The 23456-nt window shown below is 43.5% G+C and overlaps 2 protein-coding genes across 2 annotated transcripts; both read right to left on the reverse strand.

The window, feature by feature from the left end:
* Positions 1–144: 144 nt before the first annotated feature.
* LOC138358811 (uncharacterized) lies at positions 145–21915 on the reverse strand. The gene is made up of 3 exons (XM_069316987.1): positions 21185–21915; positions 1073–1132; positions 145–322 (listed from the first exon to the last, which is right to left on the reverse strand). Exons 1-3 carry the CDS (start codon positions 21913–21915, stop codon positions 145–147), a joined length of 969 nt encoding a protein of 322 aa, XP_069173088.1.
* A 484-nt stretch (positions 21916–22399) lies between these two features.
* LOC123769335 (putative uncharacterized protein DDB_G0286901) lies at positions 22400–23440 on the reverse strand. Its single transcript, XM_069316988.1, has one exon. The coding sequence runs from the start codon at positions 23438–23440 to the stop codon at positions 22400–22402; it is 1041 nt and encodes a 346-aa protein (XP_069173089.1).
* Positions 23441–23456: the final 16 nt, after the last annotated feature.

A 23456-nucleotide genomic window follows, 5' to 3' on the forward strand; every position in this document is an offset into this window, starting at 1 on the left:
TCCTTGGCGGAGCGAAACGTCCTCGTCTCCTCGTCTTCTGGTCATCTTATTTTCAGCCATGTTATTTTGACTCGTCGTCTGCATAAGTGGATGCTGAGGTCTTGTCCAGGGCAGAGTGAGTCGCTGAGGTCGCACGCAAAAGTTTCAGTTGCACGCAAAAGGTTCTTTGAGGTTGCACGCAAAAGGTTCAGAACCACCGTGCAGTTCCTCTGAAGAGGAACTGCACGGTGGTTCATTCTTGGGGAAACGGACGGGATTACGTTGTTCTGGAACAAGAGCCATTGCATGATTGGATGTTTTGGTTCGGGAGCTGAAGCTCGACCTGCAAGAGCATATTAGTGGGTATACCTTAAGTAATTACTCAAGTACGAGTTACTTAGTTCTCTTGTTAAGTAGGGATTACTTGTTCTCTTGTAAAGAAGGGATTACTTGTTCTCTTGTAAAGAAGGGATTACTTGTTCTCTTGTAAAGAAGGGATTACTTGTTCTCTTGTAAAGAAGGGATTACTTGTTCTCTTGTAAAGAAGGGATTACTTGTTCTCTTGTAAAGAAGGGATTACTTGTTCTCCTGTAAAGAAGGGATTACTTGTTCTCTTGTAAAGAAGGGATTACTTGTTCTCTTGTAAAGAAGGGATTACTTGTTCTCTTGTAAAGAAGGGATTACTTGTTCTCTTGTAAAGAAGGGATTACTAGTTCTCATCAACAGGGAGCATCATCATCAACAGGCATCAACAGGCAACATTATCAGTAAGTCTGATGGATGGTGCAAGTCAAATGTTCAATATTATGTCAGTTGAGCAACTTTAATGATATAATACACACAATAATTAGCATAATTTAACACCATTCCTTTCCCTCGTCCCATCCCTAGTCCTTATCCTGACCCCCTTCCAAGTGCTACATAGTCGTAATGGCTTGGCGCTTTCACTCTCACGACGGTGATTACAGACATCGTCTAGCGACGTGATATTATTCTTCACTTCAAATTTCAGTAGGAACAAATTCTTTGGAACAAAAGGAGGGAAGGGGGGGCGACTTTGTTCAGATAAGTTCCATGACCAACCAACACTTACAGACGATCGCTAATATCGTAGTCATGGTTCCGGTGATCATGGCTCCTGAGTTCAAATCCTCTAATGGGTCATAGTTATAATAATATCTGATATTAGGAAACCATTCAAGCTTTGCTCATATATATATATATATATATATATATATATATATATATATATATATATATATATATATATATATATATATATATATATACGAAACACAAGAATTCATGATGATAGTTTGTTTCAGAGGATTGTACAGATGATGATATCATTTTTTAATATATATAACTAGTTATCAGACATGCATAAACAATCATAAAGTTATCTTCTACGTAGGAAACTGATTGATTAAACCCTGAACAGCATTACCGGGCATTGGTCATAAGAATATTAACAGTACAAGTTCTATAGTGTCGGCTTTGGTAATGTCTATAAATACAGACTTGTCAAAACTGTGGGAGAGTGGCGGTACTATGGGAGTACCTCAGGGTGGCTGTGGGTACTATGGGAGTACCTCAGGGTGGCTGTGGGTACTATGGGAGTACCTCAGAGTGGCTGTGGGTACTATGGGAGTATCTCAGAGTGGCTGTGGGTACTGTGGGAGTACCTCAGAGTGGCTGTGGGTACTATGGGAGTACCTCAGAGTGACTGTGGGTACTATGGGAGTACCTCAGAGTAGCTGTGGGTACTATGGGAGTACTTCAGAGTGGCTGTGGGTACTATAGGAGTACCTCAGAGTGGCTGTGGGTACTATGGGAGTACCTCAGAGTGGCTGTGGGTACTGTGGGAGTACCTCAGAGTGGCTGTGGGTACTATGGGAGTACCTCAGAGTGGCTGTGGGTACTATGGGAGTACCTCAGAGTGGCTGTGGGTACTGTGGGAGTACCTCAGAGTGGCTGTGGGTACTATGGGAGTACCTCAGAGTGGCTGTGGGTACTATGGGAGTACCTCAGAGTGGCTGTGGGTACTATGGGAGTACCTCAGAGTGGCTGTGGGTACTGTGGGAGTACCTCAGAGTGGCTGTGGGTACTATGGGAGTACCTCAGAGTGGCTGTGGGTACTATGGGAGTACCTCAGAGTGGCTGCGGGTACTGTGGGAGTACCTCAGAGTGGCTGTGGGTACTATGGGAGTACCTCAGAGTGGCTGTGGGTACTATGGGAGTACCTCAGAGTGGCTGTGGGTACTATGGGAGTACCTCAGAGTGGCTGTGGGTACTATGGGAGTACCTCAAGAGTGGCTGTGGGTACTGTGGGAGTACCTCAGAGTGGCTGTGGGAGTACTTCAGAGTAGCTGTGGGTACTATGGGAGTACTTCAGAGTGGCTGTGGGTACTATGGGAGTACCTCAGAGTGGCTGTGGGTGCTGTGGGAGCACCTCAGAGTGGCTGTGGGTACTATGGGAGTACCTCAGAGTGGCTGTGGGTACTATGGGAGTACCTCTGAGTGGCTGTGGGAGCTGTGGAAGTACCTCAGAATGGCTGTGGGTACTATGGGAGTACCTCAGAGTGGCTGTGGGAGCTGTGGAAGTACCTCAGAATGGCTGTGGGTACTATGGGAGTACCTCAGAGTGGCTGCGGGTACTATGGGAGTACCTCAGAGTGGCTGTGGGTACTGTGGGAGTACCTCAGAGTGGCTGTGGGAGCTGTGGGAGTACCTCAGAGTGGCTGTGGGTACTGTGGGAGTACCTCAGAGTGGCTGTGGGACCTGTGGAAGTACTCTGAACGCGACAAAAATGCCAAACCGAGGGAAGTTTTGATAAGACAATCTGATAGGTTATCTCACCTTGGTGATGCCTCCCCTGTGAGGCTCACCAAGCTGTCTGGCTCCCTGTCTGTCTCTGTGTGTGTACTCACCTGTTTGTACTCACCTATGTGTGTCTGCAGGATCGAGCATTGACTCTTGGATCCCGCCTTACGAGCCATCACTTGTTTACAGCAATGACGTGTGTGTGTGTGTGTGTGTGTGTGTGTGTGTGTGTGTGTGTGTGTGTGTGAGTGAGTGCGTGCGTGCGTGCGTGTGCGCATGCTCGCGAAAAGTTGTTGTGTGTCGTCCTGTTGTGCGTGCGTTGTGTCCTGTTGTGCGTGCGTTGTGTCCTGTTGTGCGTGCGTTGCCTGCTTGAGAACACGCGGAATATTACAACATGAGATTGGTTTCGTTTCCTGTTGATGGTGTTCTCATGCTCCCTGGAAGAGCTGAGAACACCACTTGGAGAAGTGGTAGCCTCCTTATCACCATCTCTCACTATCTCTCCTACTCAGCTACCCCGTGGGTGCCTGCCCCCCCCCCTCCCCCTCATCCCCCCTTCCCCCCTTCTCTGTCGTTTTGTATATTTACCTGTCTGCTCATGTCTGTCATTCTGTTTATCTGTCTAACAAGAGCCTGTGTTTGTCCGCTTCAAGTAGTCCTTCGGCAGTTGCTCCTGTGCCTTACTGGTTTGGCTGCTGTCTGATTACAGTGTTTACACTGTCTGCCCTCACTGTCTGCTTCCACTGTCTGCCTCCCATTCTCAGCTGTAAGTATTCTTTGTTTACAGTGTTAAGCTGCTACTGTTTCATGCGATTGGTTGGTACTGTCTCCACCCTTATCCCTCCAGGGTGAGAGTAGGGTGGAGGGAGCCATGCCTGGCGTCACCTATAGCGATTGAGTAGGCACTCAACTTGGAGTAATTGTCAGTTCTAATAGGGTGGTAGGCCCAGGAGTGTGGCTGTGTCTAGTGTGCTATTGATGTAAAGTCTGGCCTCAGGCCGGGCTCGGGAAGAACAACTCGTGAAATCCTCTCCAGGTATGTTCCAGGTAGGATGTTTTCTATGGTCATAGGTTAAGGGGTTATTTAGGCATGCGTGTTTCCGGTTAAATAGAACAGTTGTATTCTTTACGGAGTGGGAAAACAGCTGAACTGTGGGCAATCTACTCGTAGTTGCCCAACTGGTGCGATCAGACCCACAAGCGGGTAGGGACCCACAAGCGGGTAGGGACCCACAAGCGGGTAGGGACCCACAAGAGGGTAGGGACCCACAAGCAAGTAGGGACCCCACAAGCGGGTAGGGACTCACAAGCGGGTAGGGACCCCACAAGCGGGTAGGGACCCACAAGCGGGCGGCAAAATATTTTCTATGGGGTCGCGGAACCCAAATACGGAGTATATCTGAATCATAGAGATTTAGCAAGTGTTGATACATCCTGATTAGACAATGGTTAAGGTGATTCACGGCGGTAAATATGATAAATTAACTAGTAAATAGGGTTCCAAATAGCCCCCCCCCTGGCACCCTTCTCTGACACCAGAGAAAACACATCATTAGTGGCAGCCCCCTGGCCCCCCCCCCCCCACACACACACATACACACATACACACACGAACAAAACTGTGTACACAATATATCTTTCAATAATTACTAGAGTTTCTTTACCACAATTTTGTTAGTAACTTGAATGTTATTCTTAATACTGATACTAAGTCAAGTTTTTTTCCTGATACTAAGAAAATTGTTAGAAGCATAGAAAGCTTAATGTATGTGATACATAATATATGATACATATGATACATAGTATATGATACATAACGCCAGCCTATTCAAGACAACATCAATTCAATGCTATAAGTCACTCGTGAAATCAATAATTCATAACCTCATATTACATTGTTATGCAACACAATGGTTTAATATTATATTATTACTCGATAGGCTATAGGGTCGTAATGGCTTGGCGCTTTCTCCTCATAGTTCCCATTCCCCTCGATCTGCTTATCCGGCGGTGCCCGGGTCAACCCGGTCTCTTATACAGAAGCTCGGTGTTCCTCCGTAACAACCAAACGCTGTGACAAGAAAGAGTTGACAAGTGGATACCAAACGCACAAGGTCAGATCTGAGCACTGATGCTCAGTGAGCACAGATCACTGAACACTCATTGTTTCACTGAGCACTGAGTTTTCACATTGAGCACTGAGTTTCATTGTATACTGTGTCACGCTGAACCTCGCACTGGCGAATGCTACCTCGCCGGTAATGTAGGGAGGGAGGGAGGGAGGGAGGGCAGGAGGGCAGCAGGGAGGTAGGGAGGGCAGCAGGGAGGGAGGTAGGGAGGGCAGCAGGGAGGGAGGGAGGGCAGCAGGGAGGTAGGGAGGGAGGGCAGCAGGGAGGGAGGGCAGCAGGGAGGTAGGGAGGGCAGCAGGGAGGTAGGGAGGGCAGCAGGGAGGGAGGGCAGGAGGGCAGCAGGGAGGTAGGGAGGGCAGCAGGGAGGGAGGGCAGGAGGGCAGCAGGGAGGTAGGGAGGGCAGCAGGGAGGGAGGTAGGGAGGGCAGCAGGGAGGGAGGGAGGGCAGCAGGGAGGTAGGGAGGGCAGCAGGGAGGGAGGGCAGGAGGGCAGCAGGGAGGTAGGGAGGGCAGCAGGGAGGGAGGGCAGGAGGGCAGCAGGGAGGTAGGGAGGGCAGCAGGGAGGGAGGTAGGGAGGGCAGCAGGGAGGGAGGTAGGGAGGGCAGCAGGGAGGGAGGTAGGGAGGGCAGCAGGAAGGTAGGGAGGGAGGGCAGCAGGAAGGTAGGGAGGGAGGGCAGCAGGGAGGTAGGGAGGGAGGGCAGCAGGGAGGTAGGGAGGGCAGGAGGGGGGCGGGAGACAAGAAGGCAGACAGGTGGTAGCGTGACGAGCGACCAGACACAGGTGGGCCGAGCTGGCAGGTCACCCGCAGTTATATTTATAATAATGGCTGGGGCTCTGTACATGGCTGTGTGTGTGTGTGTGTGTGTGTGTGTGTGTGTGTGTGTGTGTGTGTGTGTGTGTGTGTGTGTGTGCGTGTGTGTGCGTGTGTGTGTGTGTGTGTGTGTGTTTACAAGTCCAGCCGTCACCTCCAAGTCTCTCCTCCAGTTGGACATTTTGTCTTACTCTTTGTTTTCTTGATCATATTTATATATAATGAGTATTGTGTTAACTTGAATCACTTCTTTAACTACCCCAAGTCGCTCATTAACAACCCTAACACTGACGAGGTTCTTCCTCACATGCCTCTCATCTTTAGGTTCTGTTGTTTCTAACTTTCAATCACATACCTTTGTAAACTTTAGCAATTCCTCTTGAAGTCTTGAATTTTCACCCTGTTCCTCTTTTTCTGTTTCCCTCAGTCTTTCCTGGTAGCTCAGCCCCACTACTCATTAATGGGTTTTGTTTACTTTTCTTGCTTTTATATATTTTCTCATCTTCGTTCCAAGCCGGGGCTGCATACTTGAGGGTGGGTCTCACAGTTGTTGTATATTGAACCCGGAAGGTTCTTTTGTCCAAATACCTGATGACTATATGGACTTTGGTTAGTTGGGCATATACCGCTGATGTTATTCTGCAAATGTTTGTCTCTTGTATTTTAATTGGGATTAAGTCAAATCCGAGGTCTTTGTTCTTCTCAGATAAATATATATGTCTCTCCTTCATTCTGTATCGCTCAACGGGTTATCTCATCTTCATAACATGAGAGAAAGGTTAAGGGCTTTTTCTAACAGTGATTTCAGTTCGCTGTTGTATTTCTCTAGCTATATGTATATATACAATATGGCTGGGAATATATCTTCCTCTGTGAAGCTTTCCTCGCATGTCGAGATGTGAACTTGTATCCCTCGTGATACAAATGAGGTAACTGGTCTTACCTACGGTATTTGGGGTTACATCGTGAATAAATATAATTGCTATCAGATAGTGTACCCAAAAACCAACAAACCCTAACATTGCCATGCGCCCAATGGTCTCTGGTATTGGTATCGTCCCTCATAGAGTTACAGGTGTTTTAACGAAGTATTTGGCTGAACTGTTAGATTCTGTTAGGTCTAAGGAGCTTAAACAGTCGGATACTTTGCTCTCTGAAGAGACACAAATGTCTCAGACGCAACAGGAAGAATTTGATCAGTGGTAGTATTGTGAGAAATTTTGTAAGCGTTAAGATGTGAAGTGGTGGTTATCTTGAGGTTATCTTGAGATGATTTCAGGGCTTTTTTAGTGTCCCCGCAGCCCGGTCCTCGACCAGGCTTCCACCCCCAGGAAGCAGCCCGTGATAGCTGACTAACACCAAGGTATCTATTTTACTGCTAGGTAACAGGGGCATAGGGTGAAAGAAACTGCCCATTGTTTCTCGCCGGCGCCCGGGATCGAACCCGGGACCACAGGATCACAAATCCAGTGTGCTGTCCGCTCGGCCGACCGGCTCCCTCTGACCGGAGGGAGGCAGACTCTATTCACAGATTAAAGTGGATATGTCAAAGGCCGTAGATGAATCCTATACACTTTTCGATTATCGGTCGAGAGGCGGTACCCAAGAGCCGAAGCTCACCCATGCAGGCACAACTAGGTGAGGATACTTATAATATACAAACTCATCTTACTAACCATATTATAGAAAGGACTATAATTTGTTATTTTGTTTGTTTTATTGTAAACGAAACTTCATATTTTGGTACAAATAAATGACTCGAACAAAAAAATCGACTATGTCCCTAAGGCGTCATGTTCAACACGGGTTTCTTCTCACAACATAGAACTGGTGTTGACGTCGCTCGCAACATTTCTGCTATATATATATATATATATATATATATATATATATATATATATATATATATATATATATATATATATATATATATATATATATATATAGGGGGGTACCACCACTGGTGCATTTATAGGGACCCACAGCCTCAGAGAAGGGAACACAGAGCACTCAGGGAAAAACTTGACATTTAACTCTGAATACGAAAGAGTGTTCACTTCTCCTACCACCCCCTTTTTTTTTTTTTTTTATTTATTATGATGTACACTTTATTATGCAAGGTTATACAGTTACATATCTGATTTTATACAAAAAATAAACATTAAGAGGACACAAGAAAAAGTTCGCTTCCTAGAGGCTGTAGATTTCCTCGAACTCCTCCGACGCCGGGCAGGAACCGAGGATGCAGCGGGCATTTCCCCTCTGGATCGCGACACTGAGGCGCTGAAAGAGAAAACTTGCTGCTCTAGGGTCTCTTGTGGTGTCAATGAGCTTGGAACCAAGATCCTTAAGAAACCTTCTTGCACTCTCACCCCATGGGCCTAGGGTCTCAGACCCTATTGGAACGAAATTGTACCTTTGATCTAATTGCCTGTACTTGACTGACTTTTGTTTTTCTCTGTGTGTCGCTGCGGCTCCCGCCGTGCCGGCAGAGAGGGTGATGTATGTCGTTGCCAGGGTGGATACGCAAGTATAGTCCCATGCTAACTGCCTGCCACCCTTCCACGGACGCAGTGTGATTCCGTCTGGTCGGCCGGCAAAGCTAACAGAGTCACGGTTCAGTAGGTTGCGGGGCTCTCTCTCCGCTGGACACTGAGCAGAGGCAAGGCTTCTTTTAATGATGTCGTTGACTTCGTCGTGTCTAGTGTGCCAACCACCCGATTTTCCACAGTGCAGGCCATGCAATCCATATTCGTCAGCATCTGCCTCGCCGCAAATACACCTGTGAACAGTGTGGATAGGGGCAGCTAGGCGGAGAGCGACTGCAATACGGAGCTCCTGCGGATCATATATATATATATATATATATATATATATATATATATATATATATATATATATATATATATATATATATATATATAATAAGGGGTACCACCTGACGTCTCCCTGTTTAATCCACTCTTACACACACATACATAATCCAATTCTAGCTCAACCTCCAGAGGCACACACACAAACAGGGTAACATCGGCGGCATATGGGACACAGATAAATATTAGAATTTTACTTAAATACCTAAACCAGGGCTCTTTCAAAAGCAATCTGCATGGCGTTCTTTTAAGACCAGTACTGGAATACGTAGCACCGGCCTGGAGTCCGCACTTTGTGAAGCATTAAAAAAAAGGGGAAAGAGTACAAAGGTTTGCAGCAAGATTAGATTAGGAAGATTAGACACTAATCAAGAAGATTAGTGCCAGAACTGAGAGGATTAAATGAGCATTGAGGACAGGTTAAGGAAACTAGACATCTCAATCTTGGATGGGAGAAGAAATTGAGAGGGAATGTTCCTACGAGCCCATACATGTGTTAAGTATCCTACCCACGAGCCCATATATGTGTTAAGTGTCTTACCTACGGGCCCTTACATGTGTTAAATGTCCTACCTACGAGCCCTTACATGTGTTAAGTGTCCTACCTACGAGCCCTTACATGTGTTAAGTGTCCTACCTACGAGCCCTTACATGTGTTAAGTGTCCTACCTACGAGCCCTTACATGTGTTAAGTGTCCTACCTACGAGCCCTTACATGTGTTAAGTGTCCTACCTACGAGCCCATACATGTGTTAAATGTCCTACCTACGAGCCCTTACATGTGTTAAGTGTCCTACCCACGAGCCCATACATGTGTTAAGTGTCCTACCTACGAGCCCATACATGTGTTAAATGTCCTACCTACGAGCCCTTACATGTGTTAAGTGTCCTACCTACGAGCCCTTACATGTGTTAAGTGTCCTACCTACGAGCCCATACATGTGTTAAATGTCCTACCTACGAGCCCTTACATGTGTTAAGTGTCCTACCCACGAGCCCATACATGTGTTAAGTGTCCTACCTACGAGCCCTTACATGTGTTAAGTGTCCTACCTACGAGCCCTTACATGTGTTAAGTGTCCTACCTACGAGCCCTTACATGTGTTAAGTGTCCTACCCACGAGCCCTTACATGTGTTAAGTGTCCTACCTACGAGCCCTTACATGTGTTAAGTGTCCTACCCACGAGCCCATACATGTGTTAAGTGTCCTACCCACGAGCCCATACATGTGTTAAGTGTCCTACCTACGGGCCCTTACATGTGTTAAGTGTCCTACCCACGAGCCCATACATGTGTTAAGTGTCCTACCTACGGGCCCTTACATGTGTTAAGTGTCTTACCTACGAGCCCTTACATGTGTTAAGTGTCCTACCTACGGGCCCTTACATGTGTTAAATGTCCTACCTACGAGCCCTTACATATGTTAAGTGTCTTACCTACGAGCCCTTACATTCATTAAGTGCCCTACTTACGAACCATTACATACATTAAGTGCCCTACTTATGAACCCTTCCTCTTCGTTTGACCTGTTATAGTTTTACTTCTCGAAATTAAGGAACTAATTACATTGTTTTTCTTTTTAGGTACTGAAGAGTTGAGAGCAGAGCGCATCTCTTGTCAAGGTAACACTCTTGTCCTCTCTATTCTTCTCTCTAACACACAGTATTAGACGCTTTTCAATGTTAGAAAACGGCATCACGGGCTGCACGCCCTGGGGCCAGATTCACGAAACAGTTACGCAAGCACTTACGAACCTGGGGGCCAGATTCTCGAAGCAGTTACGCAAGCACTTACGAATGTGTAAATCTTTCCTCAATCTTTGACACCTTTGGTTAACCAGACCACACACACTAGAAGTTGAAGGGACGACTACGTTTCGATCCGTCCTGGACCATTCTCAAGTCGATCCACAATAGACTTGAGAATGGTCCAGGACGGACCGAAACGTCGTCGTCCCTTCAACTTCTAGTGTGTGGTCTGGTCAACATACTTCAGCCACGTTATTGTGACTCATCGCTTGCACCTTTGGTTACGTTTATTAAACAGTTTACAAGCATGAAAACTTGCCAATCAACTGTTGTTATTGTTATAAACAGCCTCCTGGTGCTTCGGAGCTCATTAACTGTTTAATAATTGTAAACAAAGCCGCCAAAGATTGAGAAAAGATGGACAGGTTCGTAAGTGCTTGCGTAACTGCTTCGTGAATCTGGCCCCTGGTCTTTGAGCCTTGTCCTCACTTAATGCCTCTCTGAGCAACCAATCCTCTCATTTATTCCGTTAAAAATACGACGTATTAGTAAAGAATTAAGCACTGTAATATTAACGTTTTTCTGTGTATCATCCTTGGTAGGTAAGATAGGGGTGTAGATTCATTTGTTATTGTGGAGTGGCAGCCATAGATTTCAGCTACAATGCTTCCAAGTATGGGGTCCGTGGGTCCTCAAGGCGTCCGTGGACCCCCAAGGCGTCCGTGGACCACCAAGACGTCCGTGGACCCCCAAGGCGTCTGTGGACCCCCCAAGGCGTCCGTGGACCCCCCAAGGCGTCGGTGGACCCCCAAGGCGTCCGTGGACCACCAAGGCGTCTGTGGGCCCCTAAGGCGTCCGTGGACCCCCCAAGGCGTCTGTGGACCCCCCAAGGCGTCCGTGGACCCCCCAAGGCGTCGGTGGACCCCCAAGGCGTCCGTGGACCCCCCAAGGCATCCGTGGAATAATTTCAGGTGCCCCTGCGATTAGTACTATGTATTGTACTGCAAATAATTACCAGATATACTTACAAACATCACCAAAATAATCGACAGATGCGGCGACAGCAGAAGACTGGTCATCAGCGAGGCATTATAAATAAAGCAAAACAAGGAACATATCAATAGCCAACTAACACCGAATTTCACTCTGCCAACTTCCAGAACACGACGGAACACATGGTGTACTGAACAAATCCACAAGGGCCGTGATGAGGATTCGAACCTACATCCGAGATCATCCCAGACGCTGCCTTAATCGACTGAGCTACGGCACGGTATACTGCTGTTGTCGTTGTTTAAGATTCGCTACTTGGAACAAAAAGTTCCAAGTAGCACGGGCTATGGTGATCCCGTAACTTATTTGGCACAGGAGCGGGGCAGTATACTGCACCAGCCCTGATACAAATAGGAGAATGACAAGATACGATGGACCTATAAGTAAGGTGCTTTACCTTCACCTCGTGACATTTGGCTCATGCTCTGGTATATATAATGCAGCAAGACACTTTTTTTACGGGCTCACCATAGCCCGTGCTACATGGATATTTCGTTCTGAGTAGCTAAATCTAAAACAACAACAAACACTTAGAAATTTACGGGTTATTCATGCCCGTGCCACCTCTTGGGTGGCTTAATCTTCATCAATAATGCAGGAAGTGCCCTACTTACGTAATCATTCCTACTCAGTGTTAAGAAGACTTACCGAAACGCAACTCTAGCCACATAAAACTCTAAAAATGGACTCTGGAGAGCTAATTTTTCAACTTCCTTCTCAAGTGAAGAAAAATGTAAGGAAAATAAAGAAGAGTCGTACTAGAATCATTGATCTCACTCTTTCTGTCACATTCAATAATATATACCTACAGGAAAGACTGCTACCATAATGTACTAAAAAATAAATTATATATATATGTATATATATATATATATATATATATATATATATATATATATATATATATATATATATATATATATATATATGTGTGTGTGTGTGTGTGTGTGTGTGTATCACGAAAATAAACACGTGATTAAGAATGTGACAATGTCAGACCACGGAGGAAAATGAAACAGGAATTTCCTTAAGTACTTTCGTATATTAAATACATCTTCAGAAGGTATCCTTACCTTCTGAAGATGTATTTAATATACGAAAGTACTTAAGGAAATTCCTGTTTCATTTTCCTCTGTGGTCTGACATTGTCATATATATATATATATATATATATATATATATATATATATATATATATATATATATATATATATATATATATATATATATATATATATATATGTATCACAATGGCATGATATATGAATTAAAATAATTTTAAGGCAATGGGGGTGACTCGAACTCGCGGCTGGTGATTCAACAGTACACATTACCACCCTGCGAGGTAGTTCACAAGCAATGACAAAACAATTCTTAAATCACTCTACTGCAGTTCACAAACCCATAGTTGTTTTGAACATTACATTCTGCTCACTTGTGCAGACGAATAACATTCACACTAAGACATCTCAAGTAAGTTAACTTCTCTCTCAGATATTTTAAATTAAGTTCCAATTTATAAATTATTATTTATAAATAATCACCCTTACCATTTTAATTTAAACCACTCCTATATAATTATTATGTATTTTTAAATTCAAGTGCCTCAAAAAATAAAACAAGAAAGACACAAAATTTGTTTTATTTGGAGACTGAATCATCATATGATTCAGTCTCGTGAATGTATTTTTATCATGAATATATATATTCACGATAAATATATTCCTGTTCAGAATGTGTTGGCCTACGTAGAGTTTTGTAGCAGTCTCTTCCAGAACTCTCCATCCCCCTTTCCTATCCTCTTATCCTTCCTATCCTTCCTTAGGCCAACACACTCCAGAATGTGTTGGCCTAAGTAGAGTTATTGTAGCAGTCTTTTTCACAACTCCCCATCCCCCTTCCTATCAATTTATAGTTTTGAATGTTTGGCTTTGCCATCCTCTCTCACCCGCCGTCATAAATCCAGGTGTAATGTTTATCCAGGTTTGCCGTGACGTAATATTGTGGGAGATCAATGGAGCACGGCACATGTGGGGCTTGGGGCTCTTGTGTGCTGTTATTAATGTTATCACCCCCCACACACACATGCCAGAATGGAAGCCAGATATACGAGCCTTGTACCATTGATGCGGTTGTCATCATCTACAAGGTGAGGTGATAGTCTTCAGATAAATTATACCAAGGGATTTAGAGGCCTCTTGCCTTGGTAACTTGTGGCATGCGTAGAGAGCCAGAGGTGGGTGGGAGTTTATTGACGACGCCCACAGTAGTGTCAGATGAAAATCATTTTTAGCAATGAGGGGATTAGAACCACCAATCAAAGTACTCCCAATCGCGCATCTTACTCCTGTACCATGACATGTTGTAAGTTATACAACCTAGGATTCAACTGAACCCACAGAACATCTGGAGGCTTCTACTGAAGCCAGTCCGAGTTTTGAGCACATTGCCTATGTGGAGAGGAGTGTGAGAGGAAGCGGAGAAAGTGGGGAGTGAGTGTGAGGAACATGGAAGTGTGTGTGTGTGTTAACAGTTCTAATTCTTGTTAACAGTTAACAGTTCTAACAGGACTTAATACGTTGCATTTTTAACAGAATCGACCAGTCCGTTAAAATAAATTAAAGAACCATAATATTGAAGTTTTCGATGCATCGGCGCCGATTGATAAGATCTGTTGCTTGGATTTGTGCGTTCTTGATAGGGGACAAAAGTTGCAGTTTTTATGGAGTCGCAGAGAGAACGGGCCACTTCGGAAGTGGTAGTGATGCAGAGGACTGGTGGTCTGTAGTAGTGGTGGCGTCTGCTGATTGTGATGCAGTATATGATGGTGAGGCGAGGAGTCACAATAACGTGGCTGAAGTATGTTGACCAGACCACACATTAGAAGGTGAAGGGGGACGACGACGTTTCGGTCCGTCCTGGACCATTCTCAAGTCGATTGTCTTATCACACACACACAATCGACTTGAGAATGGTTCAGGATGGACCGAAACGTCGTCATCCCTAGACACAGGTCTTGACTGAGTGCCCAAATGAGCCACAGAGACGTCAGAAAGGACTTTTTCAGTGTCAGAGTAGTTAACAGGTGGAATGCATTGGTGAGTGATGTGGTGGAGGCTGATTCCATACACAGTTTCAAGTGTAGATATGATAGAGCCCAGTAGGCTCAGGAATCTGTACACCAGTTGATTGACGGTTGAGAGGCGGGACAAAAGAGCCAGAGCTCAACCCCCGCAAGCACAACTAGGTGAATACACACATTACCAGAAAGTAGCCCGTAGCAGCTGTCTAACTTCCAGGTACCTATTTACTGCTAGGTGAACAGAAACACCTGGGGTGAGAGAAACTGCATTTGTTTCTGCCTTTGCCGGGAATCGAACCCGGGCCCTTTGGACTACGACCCCAGAGCGCTGTCCACTCAGCCGCGAGGCCCCGTATATATGTGTATGTATGATGTATGTGTATTTATGTATGTATCTGCGTAGAGCTCTTATCTCTTGCAAGACAAACATGTACCTGAGATAGTCCAGGAATATCCCACTAACATGGTACAAAAAATCGACAGTTTTGAAGACAGTCTGAGAGAGCTGTACTAAATGGTTGAACTGGGCAAGATAATAGTGTGTAAAAAAGTAATGAAAGGCATTGGTAAAAGGGGTCGGGATATTTTGTTTAGTGTGCGAGCGAGGAAACTGAACGAGGAGACCCGGGAAGATACCAGTTTAGAAATGAGGTTATTGAATTACGATACAAACTACATTGTGTATCCTGCTGTACCCAGGTCTCTCTCTCTCTTCTCCTCTCCTCCTTCCCTTCTCTCTCACTTCCTTCCCCTATCTCACCTCTCATTCCTATTCCACCTTTCTCCCCTCTCACTCATTTCAGCCCTCCTCTCTACCCTGATTCCCAGTCTCTCTGAATGTTAAAAATAAGAAAAACATCTTGCATTAGACTACTAATATCCCTGATGGCGGAGATTGGGAGCTGACGCCTAACCCTGTAAGCACATTTAAGCAAGTACAAAAGCAGAAAAAACATATTGTTAAAGGAAGTTAAAGATAAATTGGACAAATAGGCAACGTTAAGACTGAGAAATATCAGTACGTTGAGTTGTCATTGGAAACTGGAAATGCAGATGAACTACATTTGGGGAAGCTAATTCATTAGTTACTCTCAAAAGTAAATATGATAAAATTGCATTAAATGATCGATAGCTAGGCTATCGCTCTCACTCTCACTCTCTCTCTCTCTCTCTCTCTCTCTCTCTCTCTCTCTCTCTCTCTCTCTCTCTCTCTCTCTCTCTCTCTCTCTCTCTCATTCACTCACTCACTCACTCACTCACTCACTCACTCACTCACTCACTCACTCACTCACTCACTCACACACACACACACACACACACGCACACACACACACACACGCACCCACGCACACGCACGCACGCCCTAACGCTAGTGTGGTGTTCACCTGGCCCTTACCCCTGGGGAGGGTGGCAGACCACAAGAATGCTCTGCCCTGGATGCGTGAGTAGGTATTTGTGTGCTCATCTAACACGTCCTACGGCCTGTGAAGTGAAAAATACTTGCGCCTCTTCACAGTGAAGAATCTTGTGCAAGGTAGGAACAAAAGACAGGGTTTGTGTCATGATTGATTGATTGATGAAGATTAAGCCACCCAAAAGGTGGCACGGGCATGAATAGCCCGTAAGTGGTGGCCCTTTGGAGCCATTACCAGTATCAAGAGCTGATACTGGAGATCTGTGGAGGTGCGACTGCATCCTACGGAGAGGTCGTGACCTCTCGGTTTGTGTCGACAATTATCTATGCAACATGCAGTTCAACTTAATATAATTAAACGAATCGTTAAATTGAAAATGAATAAATGACCAAGCCTAGATATGCACCAGCATCTTGAAGGAGTACAGAGAGGAACTCTTGAATAAGAATCATGGTCCCGATACTCAAGAAGGGGAACAGATATTCATTTTTGCATAGCGTCCTATTAGCCTAATTACAATAGTGGAAACGTTCCTTGAGGATATAATAGCGAATTCAATAAGAAATAATAATTCATATGGCCTGTGAAAAACTCTCCATGTTTTCTTCCGGAGGCCATCTTGTCTCTTAAACCTTGTGTTCTACACAAGCGTATTAAAGGCAGTCGACAGCAATACCAATTAGGATGTTATCTATCTTGACCTGAGTAAGGCCTTTGACACTGATCCCCACAAGAGGCTGATCTGAAAGATTGTGGCCCACTGCATTCTTCTCATTCTTGTAACTTTGCATGTGAATTCCAGAAGCCATTAATATGACTTCTCCTACAGCCTATTCAGGTCCTCCTGCCGCCTGATTAGGTCCCGCCATGCTGTAACTTTGGCTATTTGTTGTGAGATGAACAAGAAAGTGGAAAAACAATGAACAAAACGTGAACAATATGAACATAGGGGCTCTGCACCTATCATACCAGCATTACCTATCCAATTAAGACAGTTTTTGAGATGTCAAATGCGCGACTGAAACGTTCAGATTAATTGTCACATCAACAAGATAACACCAGAAGGATAATTTATGTGCGTTTGGAAAACCTCCCAAATAGGGAAATGAAAATGATTTCCAGACGATGAGTCACAATTACGTGGCTGAAGAGCTGGAATCCAACCCCACACATCTGAAAATGAAGAACCAAAGACATTTCTGTCTGTCTTGAACCAGTATCGCCTCGTAAATTGTCCAGGACGGTCCTAAACGTTGTCGGGTTTCATTTTTTTGTTATTATTACTATTTTCTACCACAAACGTGGCCACACATTTACAATGCTAACCAGCATATATACATTTTCTTCTGTCCTCCATAGACAGGGTTAGAGATCAGTTAAACATATAGTTTAGGGATTTGTTGAACAATCAACCACAGAAGGTGATTCGGTACTTTTAAAATGCTAAGCTAACCTACATACGTAAATACATAGATACACCGATTTACGTATGCCCTATATAAAGTGTTCGAAGTGTCATTAATGTGCAAATTAACAAAGGTGAAATGCAATTCTGATCAGCTTCCATATCTACTGTACATATATCGGGTTTCATTGTTATGTTTGTGGGTTAGGTGTCAAAATGATTTCACTTTCACGCCATGAAAACAAGAGGACTGTTGTCAGCCTAGAAGCTTGTTGGTTGACTGTGCTGGGGATGAACGGTATACTCAGGCTTCGGGCGATGTGTGTTGGTAATTTTAATTTGTTAATGCAGTTTTAAGGAACATATAATTTTTAGGCAGGTTCTTGAACAACTGACTAGTGTATTCACTGGTGGTGTCCCAAGGGACTATGAGAATATCCCCTTGTTCAGTAATGTGATCTCTAATTGCCTTGCTGAATGTCAGCTAGGCTGTATTCTATTACATGCTACTAAATAAATAATAAGGAACTAATCTTTGTTCTTTTATTCATTCTCCAATAATTCCTTTATTAAGTATCTAGGGGTATGTATTAATCTATAACTTGCATGTTTCCGTAGTCTGTTTAATCATAGTCATTCCACTGAAGTGGAAGAGAAACATCTGCAAGACAAGTGTGGGCAAAAATTCAGATAACTAAGGGAAGTAGAGCCCGGCCTGCGGCTCGCAGAGACCCTCAGGGTAAGGCTGAGGAACTAATACACAAGTGCAGCATCCTCCTCCCTCCCTGCAGAAATAAGCAAGGAACAGCTCCTCCGACATAATGATAGAGAAATTACAATGACAACAGCACAGTCTAATGATGACGAGTAATAGGCAACCAATCATAGCCCAGGAAGTAAGGGGGGCTATGAAAAAGGGTAAAAGTACTGCACCTGGTGAGGATGGCGTCACCTACGACATACTCAATGCACTGTGTGAAGTGTCTGGGAATCCAGTACTCCACCTGTTTAACAAGTCATTCCAAAGTGGAGTGTTGCCCACACAATGGAAACACAATAATCGTTCCCATACCGAAGCCCAATGACCCTGGTAATTACAGACCTATCAGTCTCGTGTCATACACTTGCAAGATGCTTGAAAGGATCATCCTAAACCGACTGTTGCACAAAATAGACAGGCTAGGGAAGGGGGTCAATGGATTTGTTAAAGGATGAAGCACAACAAATTGTATAATTAATTCCTTGGCTAATGACACAGCAAAGTATTCTGTATTTGTTGAAATAAAAGGAGCCTTCGACAAAGCGCTGGGGATTACAAGATTGCATGCATGGGTGTCAAGGGGAGAGTCATGTAATGGATTGAAGACTACCTCACAGGGAGGAAAGCCAAGGTTTGCTTCAATGGAGCAGTCTCCAGAACAATGAATATGGAACTCGGGACCCTCTAAGGAGGAGTCTAAAGCCCCACACTATTCAATGTACTTATGAACGCCATTGCAAATATTGGTTTTCCGGAAGGAACACAACAAGTGGGATATGCAGATGATGTCCTAATACAAGCCCCAACCCTGGAAAAAGTAAACAGTCTATTGAACTCCTTGGAAGGAAATGTATTGAGCTCAGTTTCACTCTCTCCACAAACAAGACAAAAGCATACTCTCATCACAAGCGGGAAGAAATGAACCACAAATTTATGGTGAAACACTTGAATGGGTTGACCACTACCGGTGCCTTGGTGGCATTGTCGACTCTCACAAGGGGAAGAAAAAGGACCTCAACCACCTCATAAGAACATGCAAAAGTCGACTTAGGGGATTGAAAGCTATGACCTGGAATGACATATGACATAATGCTAAGATGGAATGCCCACTCACAGGATGAGTGGCGCTGCCCAATAAACTCGCCCCCCTCGGGGCAAAATTAAAAAAAAATAGTCGCTTATGCTGAACTGTATCAGAAATGCACAATTTACCCATCATTCTCTGTCCTTTCTTGTGTTTGTTATTTTATCATAGAACTCCAGTAAGTTCATTAGGCATGATTTCTCTACCATAAAGCAGTGTTGTGATCAGAGTTAGATATATACTGAAGGTCTGTCCGGCTTATTTTTACATAGTTGTATATTGTATGGTTAGTTTTCGTATCATCTTCCCTTTTGAGTATCAAATCGACAAAATACTCAAATGTTAGCATACAGTGAACACAGGCACTCGTGGGAATTTCTTGGTGTACCTCATGATCTGCCTCATTCTGGGTGAAGATAAAGTCAAGTATTGTATAAGTGTACACACGTTGATGTGTTCAACTAGATGTATTCTCCTAGATTTGCTTGCAGGGGGGGGGGGAGGAAGCTAGGCTACTTAACGTTACTAGATTAATGCAATATGTGTGTGTTCTCATTCAGGTGCGGAGTTCTGCGTCTCCACTTCTCTCTCCAGGTCCCTGGAGAGTCCCTGGATGTCCCTTACATGCTTATTTGACCAAAAAGTTGCCCCTTAATTTATTTGTGTGAGTGTGTGTGTGTATTATGGGGGTATTTTTAGCGAGGGGTTCTTGAGTGTGAGGGATGGAGTGCAGAGACAAGCTGGCCCCTCTCCACCTCCGCTCTACGCACTCGTAAATGTATCAAAGACCTCCAGTTCTCAGCCTGGTATTGTGAGTCTGCTGAAGGGGGTCTTCCTCCCACCACCCCCACCCCTCCCCGCCACCACCACCCCAGTCCCAGCCGTCGGCTTAACCCTTCTTCATTTTCTTTAACTCCATCTCCCCCCTCACCTTCTTTCTTCCCCCCTCTCTCCCACTTTCTCTCTCTCTCTCTCTCACTCTCTCTCTCTCTCTCTCTCTCTCTCTCTCTCTCTCTCTCTCTCTCTCTCTCTCTCTCTCTCTCTCTCTCTCTCTCTCTCTCTCTCTCTCTCATCCTTTGTCCCATAATTTTTTGTGTCTATCCCCCCCCCCCTGTTTTGCACATGTTTCTTATCTTTTTGTTTGCCCGTTCATGTTTTTTTTTTTTTTTTTGAGGGGGTGTTTGGTTTTTGTGTTGTTTTAATGTAGCTGTCTTGTGTTTTTATAAGCCTCTCTTTTTGTGGGGTTTATACACCTTTTGAGTACTTTATTTCCTCACTGTTTTGGTATAATTCTCTCTTATTGTGTGTCTGTCTCTCTTCTTCTTGTGTTCCGTACGTGTAGGCCTACTTCTGGATTTGCTGTTCATCAGTGTTTGAACACACAAGTTGAACAATATGTTTTCTATATAATATTTCAGCTGAACGGAAAACAGCTGTTAAAAGATTTTCTAGACAAAAGCCCCGTGTGTCCGGTCATTTTCTAAGAGGCATTTCCAGGTGTGGAAATTTTCGTATGTTTTCCGGGTGTGGAAATTTTTAGTATGTTTTCCAGGTGTGTAAATTTTTAGTATGTTTTCCAGGTGTGGAAATTTTCGTATGTTTTCCGGGTGTGGAAATTTTTAGTATGTTTTCCAGTTGTGGAAATTTTCGACGCATCAGGACGCAGGTTCGAATCCTCGTCACGGCCCTTGTGGATTTCTTCACTATTTTAGAGAGGTTTCGATGCCATCAGAGACCTGAACCTTACAATGACTGACATAGTAAATTAGTTTAGTTATTTTGACCTGCTGTTAAACATATGTCTTAGTTTGGTTGTGCAATTGTTCATTAATGTTGCACATTCATGACTATATATATATATATATATATATATATATATATATATATATATATATATATATATATATATATATATATATATATATATATATATATAGATATATATATATATATATATATATATATATATATATATATATATATATATATATAAATTTGACTGTTGTGCGCAAACCATTCATACCCATTATTAGCTGAACCATTTATACAGCCATTATTAGCTGAACCATTCATACAGCCATTATTAGCTGAACCATTCATACAGCCATTATTAGCTGAACCATTTATACAGCCATTATTAGCTGAATCATTTATACAGCCATTATTAGCTGAACCATTCATACAGCCATTATTAGCTGAACCATTCATACAGCCTTTATTAGCTGAACCATTCATACAGCCATTATTAGCTGAACCATTCATACAGCCATTATTAGCTGAACCATTCATACAGCCATTATTAGCTGAACCATTCATACAGCCATTATTAGCTGAACCATTCATACAGCCATTATTAGCTGAACCATTCATAGAGCCATTATTAGCTGAACCATTCATACAGCCATTATTAGCTGAACCATTCATACAGCCATTATTAGCTGAACCATTCATACAGCCATTATTAGCTGAACCATTCATACAGCCATTATTAGCTGAACCATTCATACAGCCATTATTAGCTGAACCATTCATACAGCCATTATTAGCTGAACCATTCATACAGCCATTATTAGCTGAACCATTCATACAGCCATTATTAGCTGAACCATTCATACAGCCATTATTAGCTGAACCATTCATACAGCCATTATTAGCTGAACCATTCATACAGCCATTATTAGCTGAACGATTCATACAGCCATTATTAGCTGAACCATTTATACAGCCATTATTAGCTGAACCATTCATAGCCATTATTAGCTGAACCATTCATACAGCCATTATTAGCTGAACCATTTATACAGCCATTATTAGCTGAACCATTCATAGCCATTATTAGCTGAACCATTTATACAGCCATTATTAGCTGAACCATTTATACAGCCATTATTAGCTGAACCATTCATGCAGCCATTATTAGCTGAACCATTCATGCAGCCATTATTAGCTGAACCATTCATAGCCATTATTAGCTGAACCATTCATGCAGCCATTATTAGCTGAACCATTCATACAGCCATTATTAGCTGAACCATTCATACAGCCATTATTAGCTGAACCATTCATAGAGCCATTATTAGCTGAACCATTCATGCAGCCATTATTAGCTGAACCATTCATACAGCCATTATTAGCTGAACCATTCATGCAGCCATTATTAGCTGAACCATTCATACACCCATTATTAGCTGAACCATTCATGCAGCCATTATTAGCTGAACCATTCATGCAGCCATTATTAGCTGAACCATTCATAGCCATTATTAGCTGAACCATTCATGCAGCCATTATTAGCTGAACCATTCATACAGCCATTATTAGCTGAACCATTCATACAGCCATTATTAGCTGAACCATTCATACAGCCATTATTAGCTGAACCATTCATAGAGCCATTATTAGCTGAACCATTCATGCAGCCATTATTAGCTGAACGATTCATACAGCCATTATTAGCTGAACCATTCATGCAGCCATTATTAGCTGAACCATTCATACACCCATTATTAGCTGAACCATTCATGCAGCCATTATTAGCTGAACCATTCATGCAGCCATTATTAGCTGAACCATTCATGCAGCCTTTATTAGCTGAACCATTCATGCAGCCATTATTAGCTGAACCATTCATAGAGCCATTATTAGCTGAACCATTCATAGAGCCATTATTAGCTGAACCATTCATACAGCCATTATTAGCTGAACCATTCATACAGCCATTATTAGCTGAACCATTCATGCAGCCATTATTAGCTGAACCATTTATACAGCCATTATTAGCTGAACCATTCATAGAGCCATTATTAGCTGAACCATTCATACAGCCATTATTAGCTGAACCATTCATGCAGCCATTATTAGCTGAACCATTCATACAGCCATTATTAGCTGAACCATTCATACAGCCATTATTAGCTGAACCATTCATACAGCCATTATTAGCTGAACCATTTATACAGCCATTATTAGCTGAACCATTCATACAGCCATTATTAGCTGAACCATTCATACAGCCATTATTAGCTGAACCATTCATACAGCCATTATTAGCTGAACCATTCATGCAGCCATTATTAGCTGAACCATTCATACAGCCATTATTAGCTGAACCATTCATAGAGCCATTATTAGCTGAACCATTCATGCAGCCATTATTAGCTGAACGATTCATACAGCCATTATTAGCTGAACCATTCATAGAGCCATTATTAGCTGAACCATTCATAGAGCCATTATTAGCTGAACCATTCATGCAGCCATTATTAGCTGAACGATTCATACAGCCATTATTAGCT

This window comes from Procambarus clarkii, chromosome 86, assembly GCF_040958095.1.
Source record: "Procambarus clarkii isolate CNS0578487 chromosome 86, FALCON_Pclarkii_2.0, whole genome shotgun sequence".
Classification (NCBI taxonomy): domain Eukaryota; kingdom Metazoa; phylum Arthropoda; class Malacostraca; order Decapoda; family Cambaridae; genus Procambarus; species Procambarus clarkii.

Excerpts from the sequence above, each read along its gene's own strand:
- LOC123769335 (XM_069316988.1), bottom strand. The coding sequence starts at position 23,440 with ATGAATCGTTCAGCTAATAATGGCTGCATGAATGGTTCAGCTAATAAT.
- LOC138358811 (XM_069316987.1), bottom strand. The coding sequence starts at position 21,915 with ATGGCTATGAATGGTTCAGCTAATAATGGCTGTATAAATGGTTCAGCT. Across the intron at positions 1,133-21,184 it reads AATGGTTCAGCTAATAATGG|AGGATTTGAACTCAGGAGCC; the intron begins GTATGAATGGTT and ends ATGACCCATTAG. Across the intron at positions 323-1,072 it reads TACGATATTAGCGATCGTCT|GTCGAGCTTCAGCTCCCGAA; the intron begins GTAAGTGTTGGT and ends ATGCTCTTGCAG.